General features: G+C 34.9%; 2 protein-coding genes across 2 annotated transcripts; both read right to left on the bottom strand.

Moving 5' to 3' along the window:
* Window positions 1-8,334: 8,334 nt before the first annotated feature.
* On the bottom strand, window positions 8,335-15,901 carry LOC133874127 (protein STRICTOSIDINE SYNTHASE-LIKE 2-like). The gene is made up of 3 exons (XM_062311961.1): window positions 15,560-15,901; window positions 9,396-9,662; window positions 8,335-9,002 (listed from the first exon to the last, which is right to left on the bottom strand). Exons 1-3 carry the CDS (start codon window positions 15,838-15,840, stop codon window positions 8,423-8,425), a joined length of 1,128 nt encoding a protein of 375 aa, XP_062167945.1. The 5' UTR covers window positions 15,841-15,901; the 3' UTR covers window positions 8,335-8,422.
* Window positions 15,902-19,978: 4,077 nt separating this feature from the next.
* On the bottom strand, window positions 19,979-23,655 carry LOC133872264 (protein STRICTOSIDINE SYNTHASE-LIKE 10). The gene is made up of 3 exons (XM_062309740.1): window positions 23,251-23,655; window positions 21,239-21,502; window positions 19,979-20,629 (listed from the first exon to the last, which is right to left on the bottom strand). The coding sequence occupies exons 1-3, from the start codon at window positions 23,541-23,543 to the stop codon at window positions 20,062-20,064; spliced, it is 1,125 nt and encodes a 374-aa protein (XP_062165724.1). The 5' UTR covers window positions 23,544-23,655; the 3' UTR covers window positions 19,979-20,061.
* Between the last annotated feature and the right edge of the window lie 1,229 nt (window positions 23,656-24,884).

Raw genomic sequence — 24,884 nt, 5'->3', positions numbered from 1 at the left:
ATATTTTTTACACTTTTTATACATTTTATTTTTAATTTTACTACTAAATTTATGTGAGCCTTACAAAATTCAATAATAAATTTAAAATTTAATTATATAAAAATACATAAAAAAAAAAAAAAATGCATATGTATCATTTCTCAGGTACATACACACGTGTGTGTTTATTCGGCAGATTTAGCAACCCGCCCAAAGGACGAGAGAACAAGTGAGCAAATTATAACTCTCCGAGCCACAGGTGCGAAGTGCGAACATAGGCAAACGGAAGTGCTGATGTGGCGGGCGGTGGATGTGGTTAACTCCGCGTCAGCAAATTCCAACACGACAACCATAAAACATATCGAAAAGTGGGACCCGCTTCACCATCTCCACGTAAATGGACCCCACTTTCGCCTGGGTCCTCACAAATTCACAATTGGGTTTTGGCCCTTTGTGTCCAAGCGTCAAAGGCAGGGACAAGACAACCCAAGCATAAAATTCAACCTCGACCGAAAGAAAGTGAAAGAAACCATTTTTAAATGGGTTCTTGATGTGTAAGCTACTAAGCTTGAATAGAAAAATGCTTTCCTTCTCATTTATTAAAATCAATTCAACACAGTATCTCATCTTTTCATTACTATTACATTGATATTTTACAATTCATATATATATATATATATATAAAATTTAACAGATTCAATGATAAATTTATACTTTTCTTATATAAAAATTGACAAAAAAAAAATGCAAGAAAACCAAACCAAACATTTCTCTTTTAAAATAAGTGTCATCTCCGGGTCCAATTATTTGCAAGAGAGGGAAAAATGATGAGGCAAAAATTGTGGATGAAAATTGCAAGTGTATCTTGAAGGTTGAAAAAGAAGAGGTTGAGATTTTGCTTGTGTACGTATATGTGGCCAAAAGAGGACATCGATCAGGAGTTGAATTTGGTTGTTCTAGCCACATAACCCCTATGATGATTGCTCGCTGGTGGATCCCATTCTATTTACCAACCAAAACAAAAACGACAGGCCCCATTCAGTCATCAATCGATCATTGTCTTCGATCTCTTCAATTCCAATTTCCATCCACTACAATTAGCCAAAAAAAAAAAAAAGAAGAAGAAAAGAAGAAAAAGGACAAGGGCGATGACCCAGATATTGATTCCAATCCAACCAAGAAAGCCAATAAAATCAATATCAGCCTTACTTTTAAATTCAATCGTTATTTTGTGAGAACTACGGAGGCCGGATGAGATAATGACAGTTAACGTTATTTAATTTTTCAGTTATCATCGTTATGATCATATTTTCTATTATTAATTATCTCTAGCTAGTATATTCGGTGATATAACCGTTGTTACTACATTACTACACTAGTTCGGCCTACAATACCAAGACAGCAAAAGGTCAGGGTGGCATGTCTTTAGGGGACGGCAAGTATCATGTCCAATGCTAAAGTCAACCACAAAATAAGGAAAAATTAATGAATTTAAGAGTTTGTGAGAGAGATATTCGACGGGAGCTAGCGCACCTCTAACTAGCTAGCCTCCTGCTAACCTTATATATAGGCTAGATGCCGTTTTAGTCGTGTGCTTGAATAAGGCAATTATTGTCAATTAGGGTTGTTAATTTTTGACACGATTTGCGAATCTGAGACGAACATGATACGAAATTATAGGATTTGGGTTTATGTTAAACGGGTTCGGGTCATAAACGAGTTGACCTGTTTATAAACGGGCTAAGCTGTTTACGATCCACTTACGACCCATAAACCCATTTATGACCCACAAACCCGTTTATGACACGGTTATGACCTGATTAGCTAAACGGGTTGACCCACCTAAACCGTTTAGCTAATTGCGTCGGGTGCGGGTTGGTCTAAATAGGTTGGCGGGTCAATTGGGTCGACTCAAACCTGACAAATAAGCAACCCAAAATTGCCAACCCTATCGTCAATCGGTCCTAGATTTTGGCCTTCAATCATGCCAGGGTTCCTCTCGATAATCCGCATTCCCCTTTTGGATGATTTTTGCCCTTCTTGGAGACTTCAAAGAAATATTGTTTTTTTGGGAATGGTTGACGGATATTCTTTCTCCCTCTTTGGGAGGTTGCATTTCCTTATAGGACTCTTGTTACTTTCCTTGGGGAGTAGTTGCATGATATGAATGCGTCGTGATCCACCTCCACGTCAGCCCTACCTTGGTCCTCTTCGGTGTCGATTGGGGCTCTATCGATCTCTCGATCTCCCCAGCCAATGTGGATGACGCCACGATGCCAACTCCTCCTGGAGCACAAGGTGTTGGAGTAGAAGTTGGAGGGTGAATTATGATGCTTTCCCGTCGTCGAAGGCCGCAGATCTGGCATGGCTGTTGAGGGAAGCACAAATCCCGTACATTGGGTTTGATTACCCATTTTTAATTTTTGGTGAATGTTTCAACTTCTAACAAGCAATTTCAAACATATCCAAATTGCGAAGGACCACGTACGACATGATTTGGGTTGTGAGTTTTGAATTTGTGTACCCTGATCGAGTTGGATTAAGGAAAATAAAACTGAACTTGACCCATTGCAACCCAAACATGAAGTCATTAATTAAAAAAGAAGGAAAATGAGTTGGAAAGTTGTTATATCTAGGAGTGAGCAAATCCCCGCAAAACCCGCCCCACCCCGCAGAAACCGCCCCAACCCTCCCCGCAGAGCCCAAAACCCGCACCCATGGTGCGGGTTTTGGGGCTGTTTTTGGCCCCCCCGCGCGGTGCGGGGCGGGTTGCGGGGGGGACCCTTGAATTTTCTCGGGTCCCCGCCCCGCCCCGCACCCGCCCCGCATATTTAAAAAAAAAAAAAAAAGAAAAAAAAAGAAGGAAGAAAGCGGCAGAAACAAACGTTTCTTACTAACCTAACCCTAAGTCCCTAACTTCTAACCTCTCTTCTCTAACTCCTTGACCTTACTTGCGCCGCAGCCCCCCCAGACTGCCCACTACCCAGTAAGCCCACATCACTCCGTGGCTCCGCCAGTCGCCTCGCTTGTCACCGGCTCCCAGTCACCCACCCTCACCTCCCCGCACGCACGGTCCGGCACAGACACACCCGCAGCCGCAGGCCACAGCAGAGGAAGGGGAAATCGAGACTGAGAGTTAGAGAGAAGCTGAGTTAACAACTTCCATCTTTTTGTTCATGTAAACAAGAACAATCTTTTTGTTTAATGATGTGAATTAATTTTTGTTTATTATGATTTTTAGTTTCTGGGTAATGAGAAAGTAATTTTTATTCCCTTTGCTTTGACTTCGCTTGTTCCTCTTCCTTAATTTAACCCAGTTCATTGCCAAAATGTGTAAGAGTTGTTTCTTGAGGGATATTTGACTACAGATCGCGAACCAGATATTCTGTTGATTGATTTTAAGTGAGTAGTCTAGTGTTTTGTTAAAGTATAATGTTTCTTTCAGGTTTAAATATTTGATCTAAAGTCTGAACCTCATGGACCTAATTTTGTAGCTACTGAAAGTTTTGATGTTCTACATAGGTAGATCTTGATGTTTTATTTTGCGTCCTGCTCTAGTTGAATATATAGCCGCTTGTGTGTATTGCAGCCCTTGTAACTAACTTGGTGTTCTCTTATGCTGAAGGCCAAAAAACATGTAAAGAGCTTAGGAAATTTAATGATAATGAAAATAGTCTTCCAAGGATCTGCTGTTTTTCCTGGGGGGTACCTTGCTGCTGATCTGATTATGTCTTTTTGGTCGTCAATAGGGAGTAGTATTCAATATCTGAGGTTTCGGTGGTTCTTTTTTTTTTTTTCATTTGGAAATTTGAATGATTGGACTGTTTTCACTATTGGATTACATGAAAATTTCTTACTGGTGCTCTGTTTTTATTGGTTGGTTGTTTATATTGAGGTATATTGGATTTTAGGCATTGGTAATTCTTTTTCAAAATTCTGCACCATGATTAACACAACAATCAGTATTTTTTTAATCAAAATTGGAATTTTTTTTTTAACTGTTTGTGGTGTATGAGAATAAAAATTGGAGATTTAACTGATGGAAACTTTTTAATTAAGTCTTTTATATCCACTACATACTTGGAAAAACAATACCTTCAAACTTTTTAGGATTCTAATGCTTCTCTGTGATTGATATGATCTCAGTTTTTCAGCAATACAGGTTGATTATCCAGCCATTTAGGTGTGTGTGTATCTGTGCTTGTGTATGGTTTGATGTGGCAAAGGACACTAGGTGTATATGTTTCATTCTGCATCTTAAAATGCCTTAGCATGCATCCTGGAGGCTGCCAAAGAAAATATGATTTAGGCTTAACTGAAACAGTGATAAATGCACCATGCATATGTTAATTCATGTGGCTGAGGGGGCTACCGTTTTGCTCTTTGACACAGATTTGGATTGTTTGGGGGGGTTGTGAGATTGTCCAGCATATCATATATAAGCAACAAAGTAACTGTTTCTAGATGGTACAATTATAGTTTTGGATTTAATTTATGCTTAATTGATTCTTAACTAAAATTTAACTGATTTTTAAATTGATTGTAGTTGTTTTTGACACAATGATTTAATAAGAGATTTAATTTTTATGTTTTTTTTTTTTTCCACTTAAATTGTAGAATCAAGTCATGGACGATTCAACTAGTGCTACTATTGGACCTATTGGTTCTAGTTCTGCTTCATCTAGGCCTAGTCTTTTGGATACCAATATGGGTTCTAGTTCTTCAACTATGGGCCCTCAAAATCCTAGTGCAGCTCTCCCACCAAAACCTAAAAAAAATGAGCAAACATTATTGGTTTTGGAACATTTTACCAAGTTAGAGTCGACTGACCCCGATGATCATAAATCACAGTGCAATTATTGTAAGAGGGAGTTTAATTGTCACCCTAGAAGCCATGGTACTTCATCTATGCTACAACATATCAGGAAAAGTTGTAAAAAATTTCCTGATAGGTTTGATAAGACACAATCGAAGTTGAGCTTTGAGGCTAAGAGGGAAGGACAAGCGGCAATGGGTGAAGGATCTAGTGATAACCTTGTGCTTGCTAAGTTTAATGCTTCAAAAATAAGGGCAGCACTTTCTAGGATGATCATAGTGGATGAGTTGCCATTTAGATTTGTGGAAGGTGAAGGGTTTAAGGACTTTATGAAAACAGTTGAACCTAGGTTTTCAATTCCTTCCCGTTTTATTATGATGAGGGATTGTTTTAAGTTCTTTATGTCTGAGAAAGAAAAGTTGAGGGGAATGTTCTTGACATCTGGTGTTCGGGTTTGTCTTACCACTGATTGTTGGACTTCAATACAGAACCTTAATTACATGTGTATTACTCGTCATTTTATTGATAATGAATGGAACTTACACAAAAGAATTTTAAACTTTTGTTTAATTCCTAATCACAAAGGTGAGACCATTGGGGGAAAGATTGAGTCGTGTATGCATGAATGGGGCATTGGTAGCATTTTCACTATCACGGTTGATAATGCTTCTTCCAATGATGCTGCTTTGGAGTACTTGAGGAAGAGAAGTGCTCATAAGCCTAGTGCCGTATTAGAAAATCGGTTTATGCATGTGAGGTGTTGTGCACACATCTTAAATCTTATTGTGACTGAGGGGTTGAAAGAGGTTGATGAATCCATTATGAGGGTTAGAAGTGCGGTTAAATATGTGAAGTCTTCTCCTGCAAGATTTGAGAGTTTTAAGATTTGTTTGGAAAGAGAAAACATTAATTTCAAGGGGTTATTGTGTTTGGATGTTCCAACTAGATGGAACTCTACATTTAAGATGTTGGAAGGTGCAGAAAAATGTCAAAGTGCTTTTGAACTTATGGAAGAGTTGGATGGATATTATTGTGCTACGTTGTTGGATAGCAAAAACGGTTTAGGACCTCCTAATTGTGATGATTGGGCTCGTATTAGGGTTTTTCTCAAGTTCCTTGAAATTTTTTATGAAGCCACAATGCGACTTTCGGGGTCTTTGTATGTGACATGTAATATGTACATTGAAGAAGTTTCTGCCATTCAACTGCATTTACAAGAATATTGTGACAGTGATGATTATATATTGAGTTCTATGGCGGAGAAAATGATGTTGAAGTATAAAAAGTATTGGGGGGATCTTGATAAGGTTAATGTGTTGTTGTTTGTTGCTATTATTCTCGATCCACGGACCAAGTTGGGATCATTGGAATGTTGGTTCAATGATATTTTTGGTGCTGAGCAAGGCAATGATATGATATTAAAATTGAAGAACTACTTTAAGAAATTGTTTGATCACTTCAACACTGGAGAAAACTCTCAAGGTGAACATAGTGGTGCACTTCCTCAAGGTTCCTCGGGAGAAACTGGGAAACGTACCTATACATTGATGAATAGGTACAAAAACCTCATGACTCCTAATAGTGATGTTCAATATAAATCGGAGTTAGATCGGTATTTGATGGAGGAGATTGAAAAACCGAATGAGAACTTCGATATTTTAAATTGGTGGAAGGTGAATTCAACCAAATTCCTAGTACTATCCCACATAGCACGTATTGTGTTGGCCATTCCCATTACTACAGTTGCTTCAGAGTCGGCATTTAGCACTGGAGGGTGTGTGTTGGATCCTTTTCGAAGTTTATTGGCCCCAATAACGGTTGAAGCATTGGTGTGTACACAAAACTGGTTGAGATCAAAACCCATCAATGGTTATGACACAGAGATGGTTGAAGATCCTGAAAGTTATAAGCTCGAGTCAGGTAAGCTTTTAGTCCTTTAGCTTTCTATTATTCACTTCTTAATTTATTTTGCTATTTAAATATTCTAAATTTCTAATTATCGGTTCCAATCTTTGTAGAAATCAATTTGAAGAACATCAATTTTTTGCTTGATGAGGATTAGTGAAGTGAAGATTCAATCCGATTGGGAGATGCTTGATGCTTTGGAACATTTAATATTTGGGTTTTCTTCATCTTGTAATATTATGTTCTTTGCTTTGTCAGTAATTTGTTCATTTATGGGATTGAATTTCTATTCGTAATTAGCAGTTATGTGTAATATTTGTAATATTATGTTTTTGCTTTGTAATCTGTTTTTTTTTTTTTTCAATTTTTTTTGCACTAAGTGATTGAAAACATTGCAAGCAAAAATGCTTTCTTTCTTCTTTTTAAGTTTTTTTCCCCTTACATTTTAATAGATGTTGGGATTTTAATTAGGGTTCAATTGCAACTTGCAATTTGCAAGGGTGACAGGGAGTACAAATAATGGATTATTAATTTGGATTAGTAAATTTTGAACATAGGGATACTTATCAAAAAAAAAAAAAAATTTGAACACAAGGGTTAATGGGTCAAAACCCGCGGGGATCCCCGCCCCGCAACCCCACTCCATCTACACCCGCACCGTGCGGGTGGAGGGGGTTTTCTGCGGGGTGCGGGTTCACTTTGGGGAACCCGCACCTCTGCGGGGCGGGTTCAAAAAATCCCCATCCCCGCCCCCCCCCGCCCCATGCTCAGCCCTAGTTATATCCAAACAATCTCACCAACAAGTTTGTATATGAAAGGTAACGCAAAAATTAAAGGAATATCTTTCTAGTACGTAGAATCTACGGCGCGCACACATATATATAGCCTACTTTGCTTGATTCATGTAGAAGGAGAAGATGTATTTCGAAGTAAATGCCATGCTAATCCTTTTATTCAAGCAACCTTGGTCGTGAGCTCGTTTAACTTTATAAGCGTTCATTAATTTGAGCTCTCGCAACTACAAGGAACTTATAACTTATTGCCTTGGATATCATGATTCTTGTAGCTTTGTTGTTCAGGAAAGACTTGAAGAAAGCATAAGACTTCAAATTAATTCCCATTATTGTTGAGGGCTCTATAACAGGCCCAAGCCCATCTTTAATGGTTGGAAGCCTATAATTTCTTCTCTTGGTTCTTGATAGGAGGTGACAATTTATGTTCACGTGTCAGGTTCGGTCGTGTCGAGACATGAGTATAAAATTCTAATATGAACCATTTAATTAAATGAGCTAGTCATCTCAATCCTAATCTGTTAATTTCGTGTTGAGTTCACGGGTTGTGTAAAAAATAGCCAGCCCTAAATGTCATGTGTCGAGTTTGGATCATGTCGAAACATGTGTATAAGATTATTAGGTCAAATCATAACCCGACCTATTTAATTAAATGGGTCAGACAACTCTCAACCCTAATCCGGCCACTAGCTAATTTAGTATTGGGTTCGTATTGATTCCATGCACGGATCATGTCAAAAACCTTTCCAATTATCAAACAATTAATATCCTTTCAAACCATGAGAGTGAAATTTAAATATGGTGAGCTTCATAAACTTTATAAATCATACATTTTCCTTTTTTTTTTTTTTTTTTTTTTTCATTACCGCCATTTCCATGCAGAAAGTTTCTGCTGCATGCAGCTTTGATAGACACAATATTAGACCATTAATTAAAAAGAGGTTTCTATCTTATACTTGCCCGCAAAAGGCATACTTATTGACCCGATCCATAGAGTTCCATCTTTCTCCTGCACTTCAGCCATAGACCTCCACCTAATTCCACTTTCATTTTCGAATATTTCCAACATTTCACCTTGCTCACTTATCCTCATTGCCAACCCACTTCCCCTCCACTTAGCCAAGTAGGAATAAGCTTTCATGATGTCTAAAGGAAGCTTCAGCAAAGAATTTCCTATCCAGGGATACGAAAGAACCCATTCCAATATCCTTCCTCTTCTCGAATGAATTGCCACCCAAAATCCTCCCCTAGGACTCCAACTCAGGTTGTCGGGAAACCCTGGGAGTTGAGCAAACACTTCATGAGTTCCGGCTTTTGATGTTTCTAGCCAGTACCTGATGACTCGGCATCTGCTGGTCTCTGCAACTAGAATGTAGTCGCTATTTTCACTCAACAGCACACCATTTGGGAAAGAGAGATCGTTGAGAAGAACAGTCACTTGTTTGGTTTCTGGGTCATATTTCATTAGCCTTCCTGTTTTGTCCCCACTTAGTATCACTGAGATATGACTCCTGCATAAATTGAATATGCCATGCACTTACGTACGTTGTTAATGTTTTGTCGTAAAGTTGTTCCAAAACGAATATTTTGATAAAACACTTTGCTTATTTTAAAAGCTTCGACTGATATAAATAGATAAATTTAATCATTTAATATATATTTTAATACTCCATTTCAAGTGTGGGCTCAAACTTCTACTTAATAAGTGAGATCCAACCCATAAAATATTTAATTGAAATAAGAGGTCCATGACGGAAATAATTAAGGTTCGAACTTATAACTTTTGCTTTGAGCCTTATCTTTGATATCATGTTAAATACCACTTATTTTAAAAACTTAAGTAGATAGAAATTGAACGATTGAATTATTTAATATATATTCTAATGTGTTTAAGCAAAACATACCTTCTAGGGTATTGTGAGCTGCTGTCAGTAAAATAGACGGCACCGTTGCGTTGGTCAATGTCCAAGCTGTTGGTGAACCCAAAAGGAATGCCTTGTGCCTGCGTTGCGAGCTTGGTAGCCATGCCACCGCCGGCGCCCACAACGAGTAGGCCCATATAAGCATCAGCAACGTAAAGATCACCTGTCGATGTCTTGAAGCGCAACCCTAATGGCCGCCCACAAATGTGCTCCGTTTGATCATGATCTTGTGGCCCTTCACAACCATCTCTGCCCACAAATTAAGTCCAATTTTCAGTTTTAATTACCAAGCAGTTGGATTCAGTTCACATAGAATTAATCTCATTGAACATTAATTCTCGGAAGAGTAATGCTATTTTAGTAGAGGACCTGCTATTCTTTCGACTTTTGTTCAACTATTTTTCATATTCACCATTTTGATCAATGATAGATTTGAAAAAAATATGGATGGAGTTGAAGGGAGTTGGATAGGAGAAGGAAAAATAACATTTTTTATTTTAGTAGATTGATATATAATTGTTATATAACTTGATAATTTGGTAGTGAAAATCATTAGATCAAATCTTGTAAAAAAAAAAAAAAAAATTAGCACTGATTTTCACTGTCATGTCATTTTTGTTATATGACAATCATATATATAACAGTCTATTAAATAATATAATTAGTACTCTTTCCCAAATTACATCCATATTCAAATACTTATGGAATTGCCTGAAATTACCCTTCAAAAAAGGAAAATCTAAGTATATAAGTCCTTTTATTTAATTTCTTAAGAATTTAATAAAAAGCTCTTGAACCCTCTTCAAAATAGTGTAAATTGCAATTATTCACCTTAAATTATCAAGAGAAGCTTAAAACTGAGCAGTCAACAATTGAACGTTTGGTTCAAATATCCAAAAAAAAAAAAAAAAAAACCCATTTGTCGAATTTCTGTCAAATTTAGATCAAATATATGGGCATGGAAATACATGATCATCTTTGAATCGAAACATGCATCAACCTTCCTAACAGGAAAGTTTCATGCGCATGGATGTGTGAAGCACTGAAGCATATAGTTTGATAACAAAAAACTAAAAAAAATAAAGACATAAAAAACCAAGACAATTATTTATTTTTAATTATTTTTTCTAAAAACTGAAAAAAATAATAATTTTTTTTAAAAACATAAATAAAAATGAAAAACTAGGCGATCAGTTTACTTTTATTTTTATTGTTTTAAAAAATTAATTAATTAATTAATTTTTTTAGTTTTTTTTTTTTGAATTTATAAGGATATTTTTGTCTTATTAAAAATCTTTTGAGGTTTTTTTTTTTGGTTGGCCTTGAGGGGAGACATTGACATGTTTTTGTAGTTTATGAGGGAGATTGACACAATTGGTAGTAGCAGCTAGTTTGAGGTTTATATGTGTATTTTTTTCCTATATTTTAAGTGAAACATTGCAATTGGAGTGATAGTTTAGAATATATATAATTTCAATTTATCCAACATCGTAAACGTGTGAATTATTTTTCTGTTAATTCCAAATTTTTGATAAGTTTCTTGGTTTATTTTATTTAATTTTTTTTTTGAAGAAAAAAAAAATCTTTATAAAACCAAACACCTGAAACAAAATCCCACCATAAACTGGTGCACATGCACTACACACAAGGCAATTAAAGTAGACTACAACAGCCCCACTAATCCTCACAACAACAAACAAGGCCAAATACAACCCGAAACACCAAGCCTAGCAAGGTTGCACAACAACAGAAAACCAACAAAGCAAGGAAGTTCACAACATCCCCTCTAAGCCTTTACAACAGACACAAACTCCATGCCTAGCAAATCTGCAGCAAACAAATTCCAGCAGGTCTAAGCAAGCCCGAAACAGCAACTGGGCAACAGGAATTAGTACAAATTCCATCTAACTGAGCCAGTTTACAGTTCTCTCTAGATTTTTTGAAGTTCCCCTTCACCAATATTCGAGATCTAACCTCCCATTTAATCCTTAACAGTAGAGCTTCCTCAGTATACACAATATATATATATATATATATATATATATATATATATATATATATATATATATATATATATATATATATATATATATATATATATATATATATGCTGCCATGCAAATCGAATGGCATTCCTCTGCTTCCATAGACTATAGACAGCAGCTCCTAAACATAGGATACGCAATCTGGTCTTAAAACAATCCTTCCTCAGATCAGATAGACACCAGTGAACTATACTTAATTTCCCACGTCTCAAAGTGACACCCTTCCAGACAAAGATTCATTAAGTTCTTCCAAATGCATTTGCTATAAACCTGCATTGGAAGAAAAGATGTTCTCTATCTTCAATTATACTCTTGCAAAATAAACACAAGCAATCTCCCATATAACCCTATCGACACATCCTCTCTCTAGTGATTAGAGCATCTTTGAACATCAACCATAAAAGAAAAGAGTGCCGAGGGACAGCAACCGAATGCCACACAACTTTCCACCAATCCACATAAGGTTTCTTTTTCCTTAAAGAATCCCAAGTATCTGCACAGATATATCTACCTGTTCCACTATCCCACACAGGAATATCCCTTCCTCCAATAGCCACTGCCGGGAGCTAGCTCTGCAACTCCACCAGGCTGTCCGATCGAGCATAGGGCCAGAACCAATCTCCATTCCGAATGATAGAAGATAACTTGGCTCCAACTGAACTCCCTGCATCATGCACTGCTCTATGACCATACTTGTCCAGTAGACACCCATCCGGGTGACAAACATCCAGCCAAAGAAAGATTCTACTTCCATCTCACACTTTAAAACTCAAGAATCTTTTAGCTACCTCTCTAAAGCTTGAGGATTTGCTTCCAACTCCATGAACAAGCTTGAGGATTTGAGATTTGCCAAAAACTCCTCCCCCTTAACAAGTTTCTTGGTTTTTGATCTTATTTTATCATGAATTCTTAAATTATAGGAAAAAAAAAATCACATACCTTCTTCAAACTATCACTCAATTGATAATGTCCTCTCTCTAAAACTTCCAATTGGTACAATATCCCCCAAACTATCAAAAAAAGTGTCAATGTCCTCCAATGACGAGAATACTTTTAATAAATAAATAAAAAAATCTATACATTCTATAAAAGAAAAAAAAAAACTAAAACTAATTTAAAAAAAAAATTGAAAAAACCAGTGGTGGAAATTTAAAATATTGATTTTTTTTTTTGTTTGCTGTTTTCGAATTTATTGGAGTGTTTTTGTCTTGTTGAAAAAAAAAAATTAGGGCTATTTTTGTCTTTTGGTTAGCTTTTGAGGGACATTGACAATTTTTTGGTAGTTTAGGGAGGGAGATATTGTTCCAATTAAAAGTTAGGTGTCCATTGTCAATTAAGTAATAGTTTGAGGGTGCGTGAATTTTTTTACAAATTATAAAATCTATTTTTAAAATTTAAAAAGGTTAGAGAGAAGGGAGAGAGAAAAAAGAGAACTAATATGATAACGTGTATATGATGAGATATAATCTTTTGCCACTCTAAGACATATCATGACTGAAGACCATTCAACATAGTTTTGCATATATATATATATATATATATATATATATATATATATATATATATATATATATATATATATGAGTAAGGATTGAATACCACTTAAAAATATAATTTTTTATCACTTTGCCTATGTGGCAAAATGGTCCCCTACCTTAATTTATTTTAGAAAGAATAATGATTCAATGCCACCTAAATATACAACTTTTCACCACCTTGCTTATGTGGTAAGGTGGTCCCTCACTACTTTTTGAGTTTTTTTATTTTTTAAAAATAAATTAAAGTGGGGGACCACCTTGCCACATAGACAAGGTGATGAAAAGTTGTATATTTAGGTGATAGTGAATCATTGCTCTTTTAGAAAAAGTAGTAAAAACCACTTTATCATATAGGCAAGATGGTGAGAAGTTGTATCTTTGATGGTATTAGATCGTTATTATATATAATATATATATATATATATATATATATATATATATATATATATATATATATAAAGGACAGTGGTAAATACGGTACAGTACAGTGGTAAGGGCGCTTCCGAGGAATGGTTGACAAGTTGACAGAAGCGCAAAGAGCGGGGCAGCCAAACCGCCACCTTGGTCATGTGGCAAGGTGGTCCCTAGCTAGCTTTAGGGTTTTTTTTCTTAAAAAAAAAAGAAAGTTAAAAAAATAAAATAAAATTGCCACGTGGATAAAGGTGGTCAAGAGTTATGTTTTGACCAATAATGTGAGAGATATTAAAGAGAATATAGTGAAACCCTAATTTTTTAACAACATTATTGGTCTACGTAAACAAAGGTATAATAGAAGTATCACACCATACATTTTTCTTCTATATATATATGATAGAGATAGAGGACATTGGCTACGAATAAATACCATAAATAAAAACTTTTGAAGATGTCATCTGATTTAATAAGTAGAATTTTTCAATTGTAATTAATGAATCCTATCTTCATTCATAATTTGGGTTTAATTTTTTCCATCATCTATTAACTCCTACATCCCTTGTGACCTGTAATGGAATCTATTTCTTTTCCCCAGTACTCGTAGGGACCATGAGTAGGCTACCCCACCTGCAATGGTGGTTATCGAGTGGTTGTGCTGCTTCTTTAATTATACATTAGGTCAAATATCCGATTAAATGGAGAAGTCGGCTGCTAATTAGTGCACTTTCGCCGATAAAAAATATGATTTTAAATTAAATCGGAGAAAATAAATTGTTTAAAATTTTTATTTTTAAAAAATTACAATTTGAAGTTAAACTAATTTATTTTACGGTTAAAATTTTATTTTATTGTATTTAATAATATATATAATTGTGCGTTATTTACAAATTTTAGATGACGTGATAATATATTTAATATATGAAATTAAAAGGCTCATTAATGGTTGATATTGAATATCATTAATTAATTAGCAAGAAGTAATCTCATTGTATATGTATGAGCGAATACATTTATGAGGAATACTTTGAATATTGATCATAAAATTTGGTGTTCCCTACATGCTTAAGAAAATATAATGTTGAAGTTGGAACAACTTTTAATATTTTTTAAATCTATTGAAATAAAAAAGTACATGATCTTAAAAAAACAAAATATGAGTAAAAATACAGAAATTATGGGTGGGACATATTCGAAATATCTCAAAAATAATTTAATTACACAATTACTGCAAAAGATATGCTATTTGGTATTATCCTATCCTTCTTCTATTCTTTTCCGTAACATTTTCAATCTACCTTTAGATAAATCTTACATCCATAAATGGTATAATAATAAAGAGTGAATAATTGATAAGCCTTAAATCAAATTCATGACAGCTAGCTCAATTTATTTTTACTAATTATGTCTAATCAATTATGAATTTCCATGTAAGCTAGAAATTTTTTTATTAAAAAAATATAATGTTATATACTACATTTTTATTCTATAATTATTTTAAAATATTGATGTGACAGTCTAAACCAACTCTTAGGCTCTTTTTATTTCGACATAAAATATTTTCTAAAAAAAGTATTTCATAAAATCGTGGTCAAACCAAAAATATTTTGGTTGACCAGAAAAATCTTCTTTAATTTTCCTAAAAAGTTTCATTTTTGTTAAAAAAAAATCGTAAAACGTTTTTCAAGTTTGAGCTTCTCATTTTTGCATGTACTCTCTCTCGCCATTCATTCTTCATTGCCACCGGAGCTTGTCGGAATCCGCAGCCGGCCGCTGCCACCAGAGGTTACATGAAGTCATCGCTAATTTTCCGTACAAGCCAAATGCCGAAAAATATTTTTAGTAGAAAACATTTTACATTAAAACAAATAAAGCTTTGAATTTCTTGTTAAAAAAATAATTAAATGCCTAATTTAAGAATTAGTTGAAACTGTTACCTCAATATTATAGAATATTGTGATATAAAAATGTAATTTGCATCGTCACTCTTAAAAGCTGTTTTAGCCTAACAACTCTTATATATATATATATATATATATATATATATATATATATATATATATAAAGAAATTAAATAGAACAAGTACTGGTTTATGATAGGCGGCCGGGGAGAATATATATGCATGCATGTTCAAGATAAGGTAGGGCATACCTCTGTGGAGAAGCGGTGGCAAAGTTGATCCAACGCCGTTGGTCTTGCTGCCACCTGATGATCCGGCCGTCTGATACGCCGGTATAGGGGCCTCCACCATGTGGGTCAAAAGCGAAGCTCTCCGGTCCGATTGCATCCTCAAGTGGGACAGCTTCAAATTGCCCGAACTTGTTGTCTTCATGGCCGGATGCTGGAGAGGCAGATTTGATTTGGTTAACGGCTATGAAGGCTGAGAGGAGTGCTACCATGGTTGCTGCAGCCAAAAACAGCTTTGATTTCATGGTTAGTTGCTGTACGTCAAGAAGAGGTTTGAGGAGAACTATCTGAACGAAGAAGCTAGCAGTGGGATATCTTGTGAGGATGTGTGTAACAGCTAGTGTATGTATAAGAAATGTGATGAGGGTATTTCTGTCATCTTGTATACTTCGCACCAAGTATATTTGTAAAGAGAAATGCTTGGTTATACACTCTCATCCCACTCTTATCCCACCCTTGTCTACGTTGACCAATAATGTGAGAGATAATAGAGAGAGTGTAGTGGGATCCTATTTTTTTAACAATATTATTGGTCCACGTAGACAAGGGTGGGATAGGAGTGGGATGAGAGTGTACAACCAAGCATTTCTCATTTGTAAATTTCTTTTTTGTTGACTTTAATCACGTATTGTTTTGACACGTGTTGTAAGTCCCATCAATGAAACCACACAAAGAGGTATGCGTGACAGCATTTTGTGTAAAAAAAACCATTTTTTTTGTCATTCTTCTTAAAATATTTATATTTTCTTAAAAACAAAAAACAAAAATAATTTTAAAAACTAATATAAAAAAAAAAAAGGACCAATTTTTCAATTTTGGTTTGTTTAGTTTATTTTAATTCTTTTTAAAGATAAGAGTATTTTAGGATGATAAAAAGGTGACATTTTTTTATATGAAATGATAATTTGATATATCAAACTGTTATGCCCGTAACTTTGGGGGCTTTATTTAAAATAACTTGCAGTTGAATGAACTTTTTTATATTTTTCATCAAGTGTTAACATTATTTAAAAGAAAAAAAAAAAGAAAAAAGAAAAAAAAGAAGCCTAACTTCTAACCAGAAAAATTAAAGAAGAAAGTAACCGTTCAAGTACCCATGCCCAGAGTGTGACTTCCCGTATGTTTGACAGCAGTGAGCAAATTAAGCTGCGTACACGTGTGGTGTGCTATTCATGTCTTGGACCCCCCCCCAAAAAAAAAAAAAAAAAAAAAGAAAAAGGAAAAGAAAAAAAGGAGGTTGGTAGGTATTTCGTTTAGGAAATCTTTTGAAAAGTGCTTCATTTGCTAAATTCCTTTATACGAGGTAATGATACATTTATCAAAATAATAGATTACAAGCGATGGTAATACATGATTCAAAAATAAACTTTTGAGAAGAAAATTTGATAAATGTGTTATTTTTCCGTGCCGTTTGGTTTAATATGTGGTTCAAAATGTATCACAATGTGGACACATCAGAGTCCATGTCATGAGCCCAACGTTAATGCCACATCAACAAGAGACACCATTTATAAATAATACTAATACTAATAATAAAATATTGATGTAAAATGTTTGTTTTTATAGTCGTGATTGACATCAATTGTTGGTTGGATGATGGTTGATAACATAAAAAAAATAGCTTTTCCACGTAGGTTGAGTTGGTTGTCAAATTTAGGGTGTTGAAAAACCAATGAATAAGGATCCATAGTAATTATCTATTTGAATTGCTAGCAATTTTTTGGCACATAATGTGAGAAATTCTATATAGGATCTACTTACCTGTAAAGGTGGCTGGCCCCCAAAATTTATTTGAATATGTGGGTTTCAAATGGAGTCTCTCATGTTACCTGCCCAAATTGTTAGCAACTCGAACAAGTAATTGTTGTGATCCTAATCCAAAACCAACACCCTCAATCTAACTAATGCTCGTAGGTATAATATCAAAAGCCCCATTTTTATTTAGGGTATCTCATTTATTTTCACGACTGCCTCTCCCTCTCTCATAGAGCTTTTTACCTCCGGCTCTCACTGTTTCCTATTGTGTCTTGGGATTTTTGAATTTTAGGCTTTTAGATTATTTTGATTCAATCCTCCTAGGCCATTGGAGTTCTGTTAATGGGAAGTTTGGTGGATTTGAGTTAAGAAGAGAAAAGGTGCAAAGGAGGAATAAGAAAAGATGAAAGCCATGGATTAGTTTGTTAACTCAATAGCCTCAGAGGCACAAAGGTTACATTTAGGAGCCCATAGCACATATAAACTACTGCTATGCATGCCATGAGAAAAACAATTTCATAAAAGCATACGATCAATGTATGATAAAATTTTCATAACATAACTATAATTGTAAGAAAATATATGAATGCAATTACCCCTTATGAAAGCCTAAACATCCGGGCCTCTTATCTCAATTGCCCTAGTTTATGAAAAAGGAGAAAAGCAAGAGTGAGCGGAAGGCTCAACAAATAACATTCCCAACCAATTAATGGTTGGGTTGGGAAAAAAGAAAAATCATTTGAGCATAGAGTTAGGAGCTCAGATAACATATAACATAAACTTTCTTATTGAACTCAAAACATTTATCTTAATCTTTCTTAATAAAACATATGCTTACAAAGAGATTTTATAAATCAACTTCTTTCATCAGACTTGACATAAAAAATGATTTCTGAATGGTAAGAGCTTTTCTTTTTAGTTGTTACTTATAGCCTTGCATACTATTATGCTATGCATGTTGTGCGATTCAACCTTTGAAGATCGGGCAACACCCGTAGTTGCGGATGTGTTTGGGCTAGCTGATTAACTTTTCGGTGCACTCAGCATGTCGAATTAGTGATCGCTACATCTTCACTTAATTGTAACTTCAGTATGATATAACTTCAGTGTGATACTGTGCTACTAACTTTTCTTAGGGCAAACGTATTAAGACTTTCCTTTAAAAATTATGGTCCACCTCACACATGCTCATTCTTTAATTCCTTAAACTTTCAATAATCATGTAACTTACTATGTGTGGAGGGTACCCTTTCCTTACCATATAGTGAGTTTTTTTTTTTTTTTTAAAAAAAAAAATGATTGATATGATATAAAAAATAAAATGGATGGTAATATATATATATATTTGGGGTTGGGATTGGATTCATGCAAAGACAAGTAGAGAGAGGAACACTCATTGAGCTACTCTACCTTGGGCGGATTCTGGCGGCGACGCTCGGTGAAGTAGGTGGGGGTGGTTCAACCTCCAATATGCGGTGGGGTTTCTTTTTCTCAGCAGATCTGGTTGGATTTTCTTTTTTCTTTTTTTTGTTCAGTGATCCGATTGGGTTTGAATAAAAGTGAAAAGAGGTTTTTGTAGATTTTTGTTTTGGGTTAAGATTTAGTGTTTTCACTGGTATTGTATTTGGTGGTTTTAGTTGATGTGTCAAATTTTAATTAGGGACGGTAAATAGAGGGTTTTGCACCGCATCCGAATGTAAGATATTCTCGAAAATGAATCATTTGTCAAAAAGAAAACAATAAGGAAAAAAATATAAAAAAAAGCCTCTTGAACTAACAGTCGATTTTAGGTTAGCCACTCTAAATTTTTAAGTACGAATGTGACCTATCAAACTACCAAAGTGTGCCAAAAAGGCCATTTTTGTCGAAATATTCTTATAATACTCCTATCTCTTTTTTTTTTTTTTTTGAAAAAGAAAAAGAAAAAGGAAAAAATAAATGCAAAATCAATCCATGTGGTTAACCTAAACTACAAATCTCTTAATGCGGAATAAAAAATAATTCAAAGGTCTTTAAGGTAGGCAAAAAATAACAATTTAGTCTTTTGGTCAAATTTCATCAAAATACTTGATGAATTTTGTTAATATCAACGTCAATACCAATAAAATGATAATATGCGTCACTCTTATGAAAAATAAATAAAATTAATATATTAAAAAAATACATTTATAAAACTAAATCACTCCTTACAGTCAAATTCCGTCAAAACTCTTGACGGATTCCGTTAGTGTGTCATGTTAGCATTAATAAAATGACGACACGTGTCATTAGGATATATATATATATAAAACTAAAAACTTAAAAAATTAAAATTTATTAATTGAGGTGGCTGCGGAGCCACCATTTTTCTTCTTCTCTTTTTTTTTTTTTTTTTTTTTTTTTTTAATTAGAAAATTAAGTTTTAAATTCCTTTAACTTTTTAGATTTATGATAATATTTTTTTTAAAAAAAGTTTCTTTTTATATATATATATATATATATATATATATATATATATATATTCCTAATTGAATAAGGAAAGGATTAAAGGTAAAAAGCTTTCCCACTCTTGATCTAAATTGAAAAAATAGTAGATGACCCTAAAAATGAAAATGGGGTGGACTCTCTAATAACAGACCCAACAGAAACTAAAACATTGCGAAAATAATTACAAAAGGTAAAAAATAGATTAAATAAGTGACTCGGTCTTCTCAAGGGGCCGCATAATGCGGTTACATATTATAAACGCCTAGAAAAGGCGTCAGGACCGATCCAATCCAAAGCTTCCCATCTTTCTCTTCCACTTCACTAACAAACCTTACAGTCTTTCCTTCACTGTCTTCTAAAACTTCCAAAAATTTTCCCTCCTCACTTAATTTTATAGCAGCAGCATGGGCCTTTCCTCCGATTAACAGTGAGTGCAGCTGCTTGAAGCTGAGTGGAAGCTTTAGCAGTGTTTTTCCGACCCATGAATTAGACAGAATCCAGCTTGCAAAAAGCCCTTTTTTTGCATGCAAGGCAACCCAGAACTCCCCTCTTGAATTTCGTCTTACATTGTCCGGGAATCCTGGAAGCTCAGCAAAAACATCTACATTTCCAGCATTAGGACCATGAAGCCAAAGCCTAAGGATACGGCAAGTAGTGGTTTCAGCTACTAGCACAAACGAGGTGTCATTGCTCAATGCTACTCCATTGGCAAAAGCAAGGCCTTTTAGTAAGACTGTTAGTCCTTTGCCTGATTTATCGTATTTGAGTAACCTGCCTGTCTTGTCTCCACTCAAGATTGATGCCATGAATTGCCTTCAAACCATAATAGAATAAAAAGTTTTAAGACTTAAACCCTTTTCTTAAAAGGTAATAAATTTCTATTATACCCACAAGAAGGAAGCTTTTAATCTTGCACATTGAAATTTTAAATAAGATTTATCACATTGGATTCATAAGCTGCAGCACTAGCTTTTGTAGGTACTTCATCTTCTTCCCGTTGTGAGGACTGAGGTTTAAACTGTTTAGGCATTGGGATTTTTAGATAAGACCTTACCATTCTTAGACTTCTATTTCTTACTTTTGATTATATCTTATTTTTTCCTTCTTTTTTCAAATCCAAAGCTGCAACAAGTTTGACAATTTTTGAGTGATTTCAAATTACAGGTAACTTGAAGCTTGAATTCCAATAAGTCTACATGACAAAACCATATTTTCACCAAATTACCGTTGAACTCTTCCACGGGATATTCGGTTTGTTTGGTTGCTTAGAAGGCCTCAAAGGGAATATGTCCTGCTAAACTTCCACATTCATCTTTTTTCCCTCAAGCTAAATATGAATGGTTCTCTTAAAAATTACTTCTGGAACCTCTACATCACAGGGCAGAATGCAACTATGAATTTGTGATTAAATTAGTAAATTACCTTCTCTGGAAACTTCTGCTTGTATCTGTGAAATAAATCACATCTTCATGCTCATCAATATCCATATCGTTGGTGAAGAGAAGGGGTTGACCTTCAGCTTCTGTGACAACTTGAGTGGCCAAACCACCAGCAGGCCCTATTACTTGAAGACCCAAGTAGGCATCAGCAATATAGAGATTTCCCGTTTTCTTTTCAAACCGTAACCCTAAAGGTCTCCCACATAAATGCTCCAGTTCTGGTGCAAATGGACGAAAACACTCCTTCCTGGGAAAAATACAAATTTTATTCTATCAAAAGTGGAAAAATTACTGGTGTCGCCAAAAAAAGTTAGACATGATCAAGAAACTTATTCATGAGTTTAACTACAAAGGGAAGTTTAGCCTACGCTGTTCAGAGCCTACTCAAAATATAATTCTGGCACGTTGTCATCCCATTCCAAGGAAGCTCCACATTTCTATGCTTACATAACTCCTTACATGTATGAAATATAATTTCATTTACCTACATGAAATAAAGATGGACAGAACAATCTCATGGTGACAACTTCATCTCAATAAAAAAACCAGGCAAGAAGCATCACCTATCTTTACGAAATTTATAATTTTGATAAGAAAAAAAAAAGAAAAAGAAAAGCCAGGGAAAGGGGTGTTTGAAATTTGGTAGGACAATGCTCTTAGTTCATATATGGCTGAACATATCCTAAACATGGCGCAGGAAGTGATGTTTTTCGAATATCATACACGGTTATCAATGTTGTTCGTTTTTATGTTGATGCACGCATGCACTTATAGTTCTCTTTTCTTTTTTCCTTTTTGGAGGGAGTAGGTTTACTTCTGTCTAAAATTTAATGGTCATGTTCTAATTTTGACATGTTCCTCTAGAGAGGGACCTTTGTGGTAATGGCTTGTAAAGTAAGCCTTGTTGTACAGAGAAGCCTACACCTATAACTATGTTTTGATTGAGTTATTTTGCAATGGTATGTTTCTCACTACAACATGACATACTTCATGCTGTTCCACCAAATGATACAAATATGCACGCAAGTGGCAAAATTATTGTGCATAAGAATCATAAGATTAAGGCTCTCCACCAGACAAGCCATTTCTGTCATTCGTTAAAGAATTTTGCGGTAAAATGAGTTTCAGATGGACAGTTCAACCAAAGGCAATGTGTGGGGATGTTTTGGGGGTGCAATGAAGTGTGTCCTGCCATGTACTGTTTCTATTTGACTGAGAGGCAGAGTACAATTGAACATATAGGACTGTCAACCAGAGTAATGCTAGGGACCATTTTTTTATCCTCTCAAAGTTGATATAGCTTTTAAAACTACTATTAGATCAAAATCCAATAGTTTTCCATTTCAAATTCAATGGTGATTTTAAAAGCCACGTCAACTTTAGAGGATAAAAATAAAAAAAAAATGATTCGTAGCATTACTCCTGTCATCCGTTGCATGCCATATTGGCTTCTCCATGGAAACCATTCTTAACACAGTTAAATAGTATTGAGAGGAATGATTGTAATTAGAGACACAAAACATCAAGCCTTTTCATATCAAATTTACCAATATGAGTCCTGCTAATAAGACAACCGATAGCAAGCATCGTATGAGACCTTCTAAAAACTACCTAATACTATTGAAGGGCTTGGATAAGCTGTGTGACATACAAAATCCTATGAAAAATTTATAGGGATTTTAGTAAGCAACAAACACTAAGCAAAATTTGCCAGTCATATCAAGTTAAATGCAAAAATACATTTCCTATATTTTGTTGTATCGCAGTCACATTTACAAAGAAATAAAATTATGTGAAAAGTCACCAAAGTTAGAATTACCCTTTACTGAGGGGATCCTCCCCCATCCAAAATTCTTCCTGGCCTCTTCCAATTCAATCACTCATCCTCCATTTTCAAGAAAATATCCAAACATAATGGGGTTTTTTTTTTTTTTTTTTTTTTTGTTTGTTCAGAATATTAACAGTTACCCATCAGAAGTGGTGAGTGTTGTGTACCTTGCAGAAGTGGTGAAAGCAAAATCAGTCCAACCACGGACATCGCCTTGCCATTTGAGGATCCGGCCATCCGCCACGCCGGTGTAGGGGCCTTCTCCATTAGGATCGAACGCGAGGCTCTCCGGTCCCACCGCTCCGGTCAGTTGGATAATCTCTGCCGCGTGGAGCTGGTCGTGGGACCCCGGTATAGCACGCGGCGCAAAGGGATTGAGACTGCCTGGGTATAAAAGACCCAACACGAATGAAATGAACGCTAGTGTTGCTGCCACAGTCAGTGTGAGCTTCGAGTCCATGGCTGTTTTTTCTCCTTCGGTCTTCGCTTTGTTCAGAATGGGCTGTGCTCTGAAATCCAGTCGAACGATCCGTTTATGTCGGCTGGAGAAGGCCAACGGGTATTCACGTTCGAGGATGCTCGAGTTCACACGTGTTTAAGCTCAATTGCTCAAATCAAACCCAAGTTCGAGGCCCATGATCGAGCTCTATTCAACTGAAAAAACAATAATAATAATAAATTAAAAAAATAAAAAATAATTTGAGTTATTGAAAAAGATAGAAAAAAAGGTTGCCTAAAAGATTATAAAATTTAAATATAATAATTTTCACTTACTTAAAAAAAGTATGAAAGTAGTTGCATTAGACTTGGGATAATTGCATCATTAGTATCTGTAGTTGGCCTAAATTACAAATTACTCTATGTGGTATCAACGTGAATTCAGAGATCCATGTGGTTAGCTTAATTTAGAAATCGATTTTTAGAGTTAAATTTCGTTAAAAATTTTAACAGATTTTGTAAAACGTTACGTAAGCGTCAATAAGATCGCAACACATGTCTATCTTAATAAAAAAATATAAAAAAAAGTTAAAAAATTAAAAAAAGTGTGGCTGCCGCCAACCAATGGGGGTGGCGTGGCTGGAGGTGGCCAAGCCACCCTTTGCTTATTATTTATTTATTTTTTTAATATATTTATTTATTTTTATTAAGATGGACACGTATTGCTATTTTATTGGCGCTTACGTGGTGTTTAACGAAATCTGTCAAAATTTTTAACGGAATTTGACTCCACGGATCAATTTGTAAATTAAGTCAACCACATGGATTTTTGAATTCATGTTGATACCATAGAGAGTGATTTGTAATTTTCGCTAACCACAAGGACCAATGGGTGCAATTATCCCTTAGACTTGATTTATCATAACCATTTTTTTTTTCTTTTTCTTTTTCTTTTTTTTTGGAATAACTACGTTTACTCCCTCTAACTACCATCGTTTTCGCAATATTCTTTAAATGTTTCAATTTTTATAATGTCCTCCCAAATTTATTACTGCATTGCAATGTCCCCATTTCATCGTCCAAAATGACAAAAACACTCTCCATTTCGGCTTTTTATAAAAGAAAAAAAAATGATCTTATGAAATGTATTTTTTTCATTTTGAGTCACAAAAGAGAAATATTGGAAAAATTGAAACAATGATATTATGAGAAACACATGCATAGTCCAAAAAGTGGCAGAAAAATGCTTTTTTTTTTTTTTAGTTGCTTGATAATTAAGTGCTGGAAATGGATAACACAATAAAATTCAACTACTTCTTCCATAGATTATGTATGATATAAGCTTCAATTAATCAAAAAGACG

The sequence above is a fragment of the Alnus glutinosa genome, chromosome 7, assembly GCF_958979055.1.
Source record: "Alnus glutinosa chromosome 7, dhAlnGlut1.1, whole genome shotgun sequence".
NCBI lineage: Eukaryota > Viridiplantae > Streptophyta > Magnoliopsida > Fagales > Betulaceae > Alnus > Alnus glutinosa.
The sequence above is the reverse complement of the archived record's forward strand: the minus strand, read 5'-3'. Positions and strand labels throughout refer to the sequence as shown.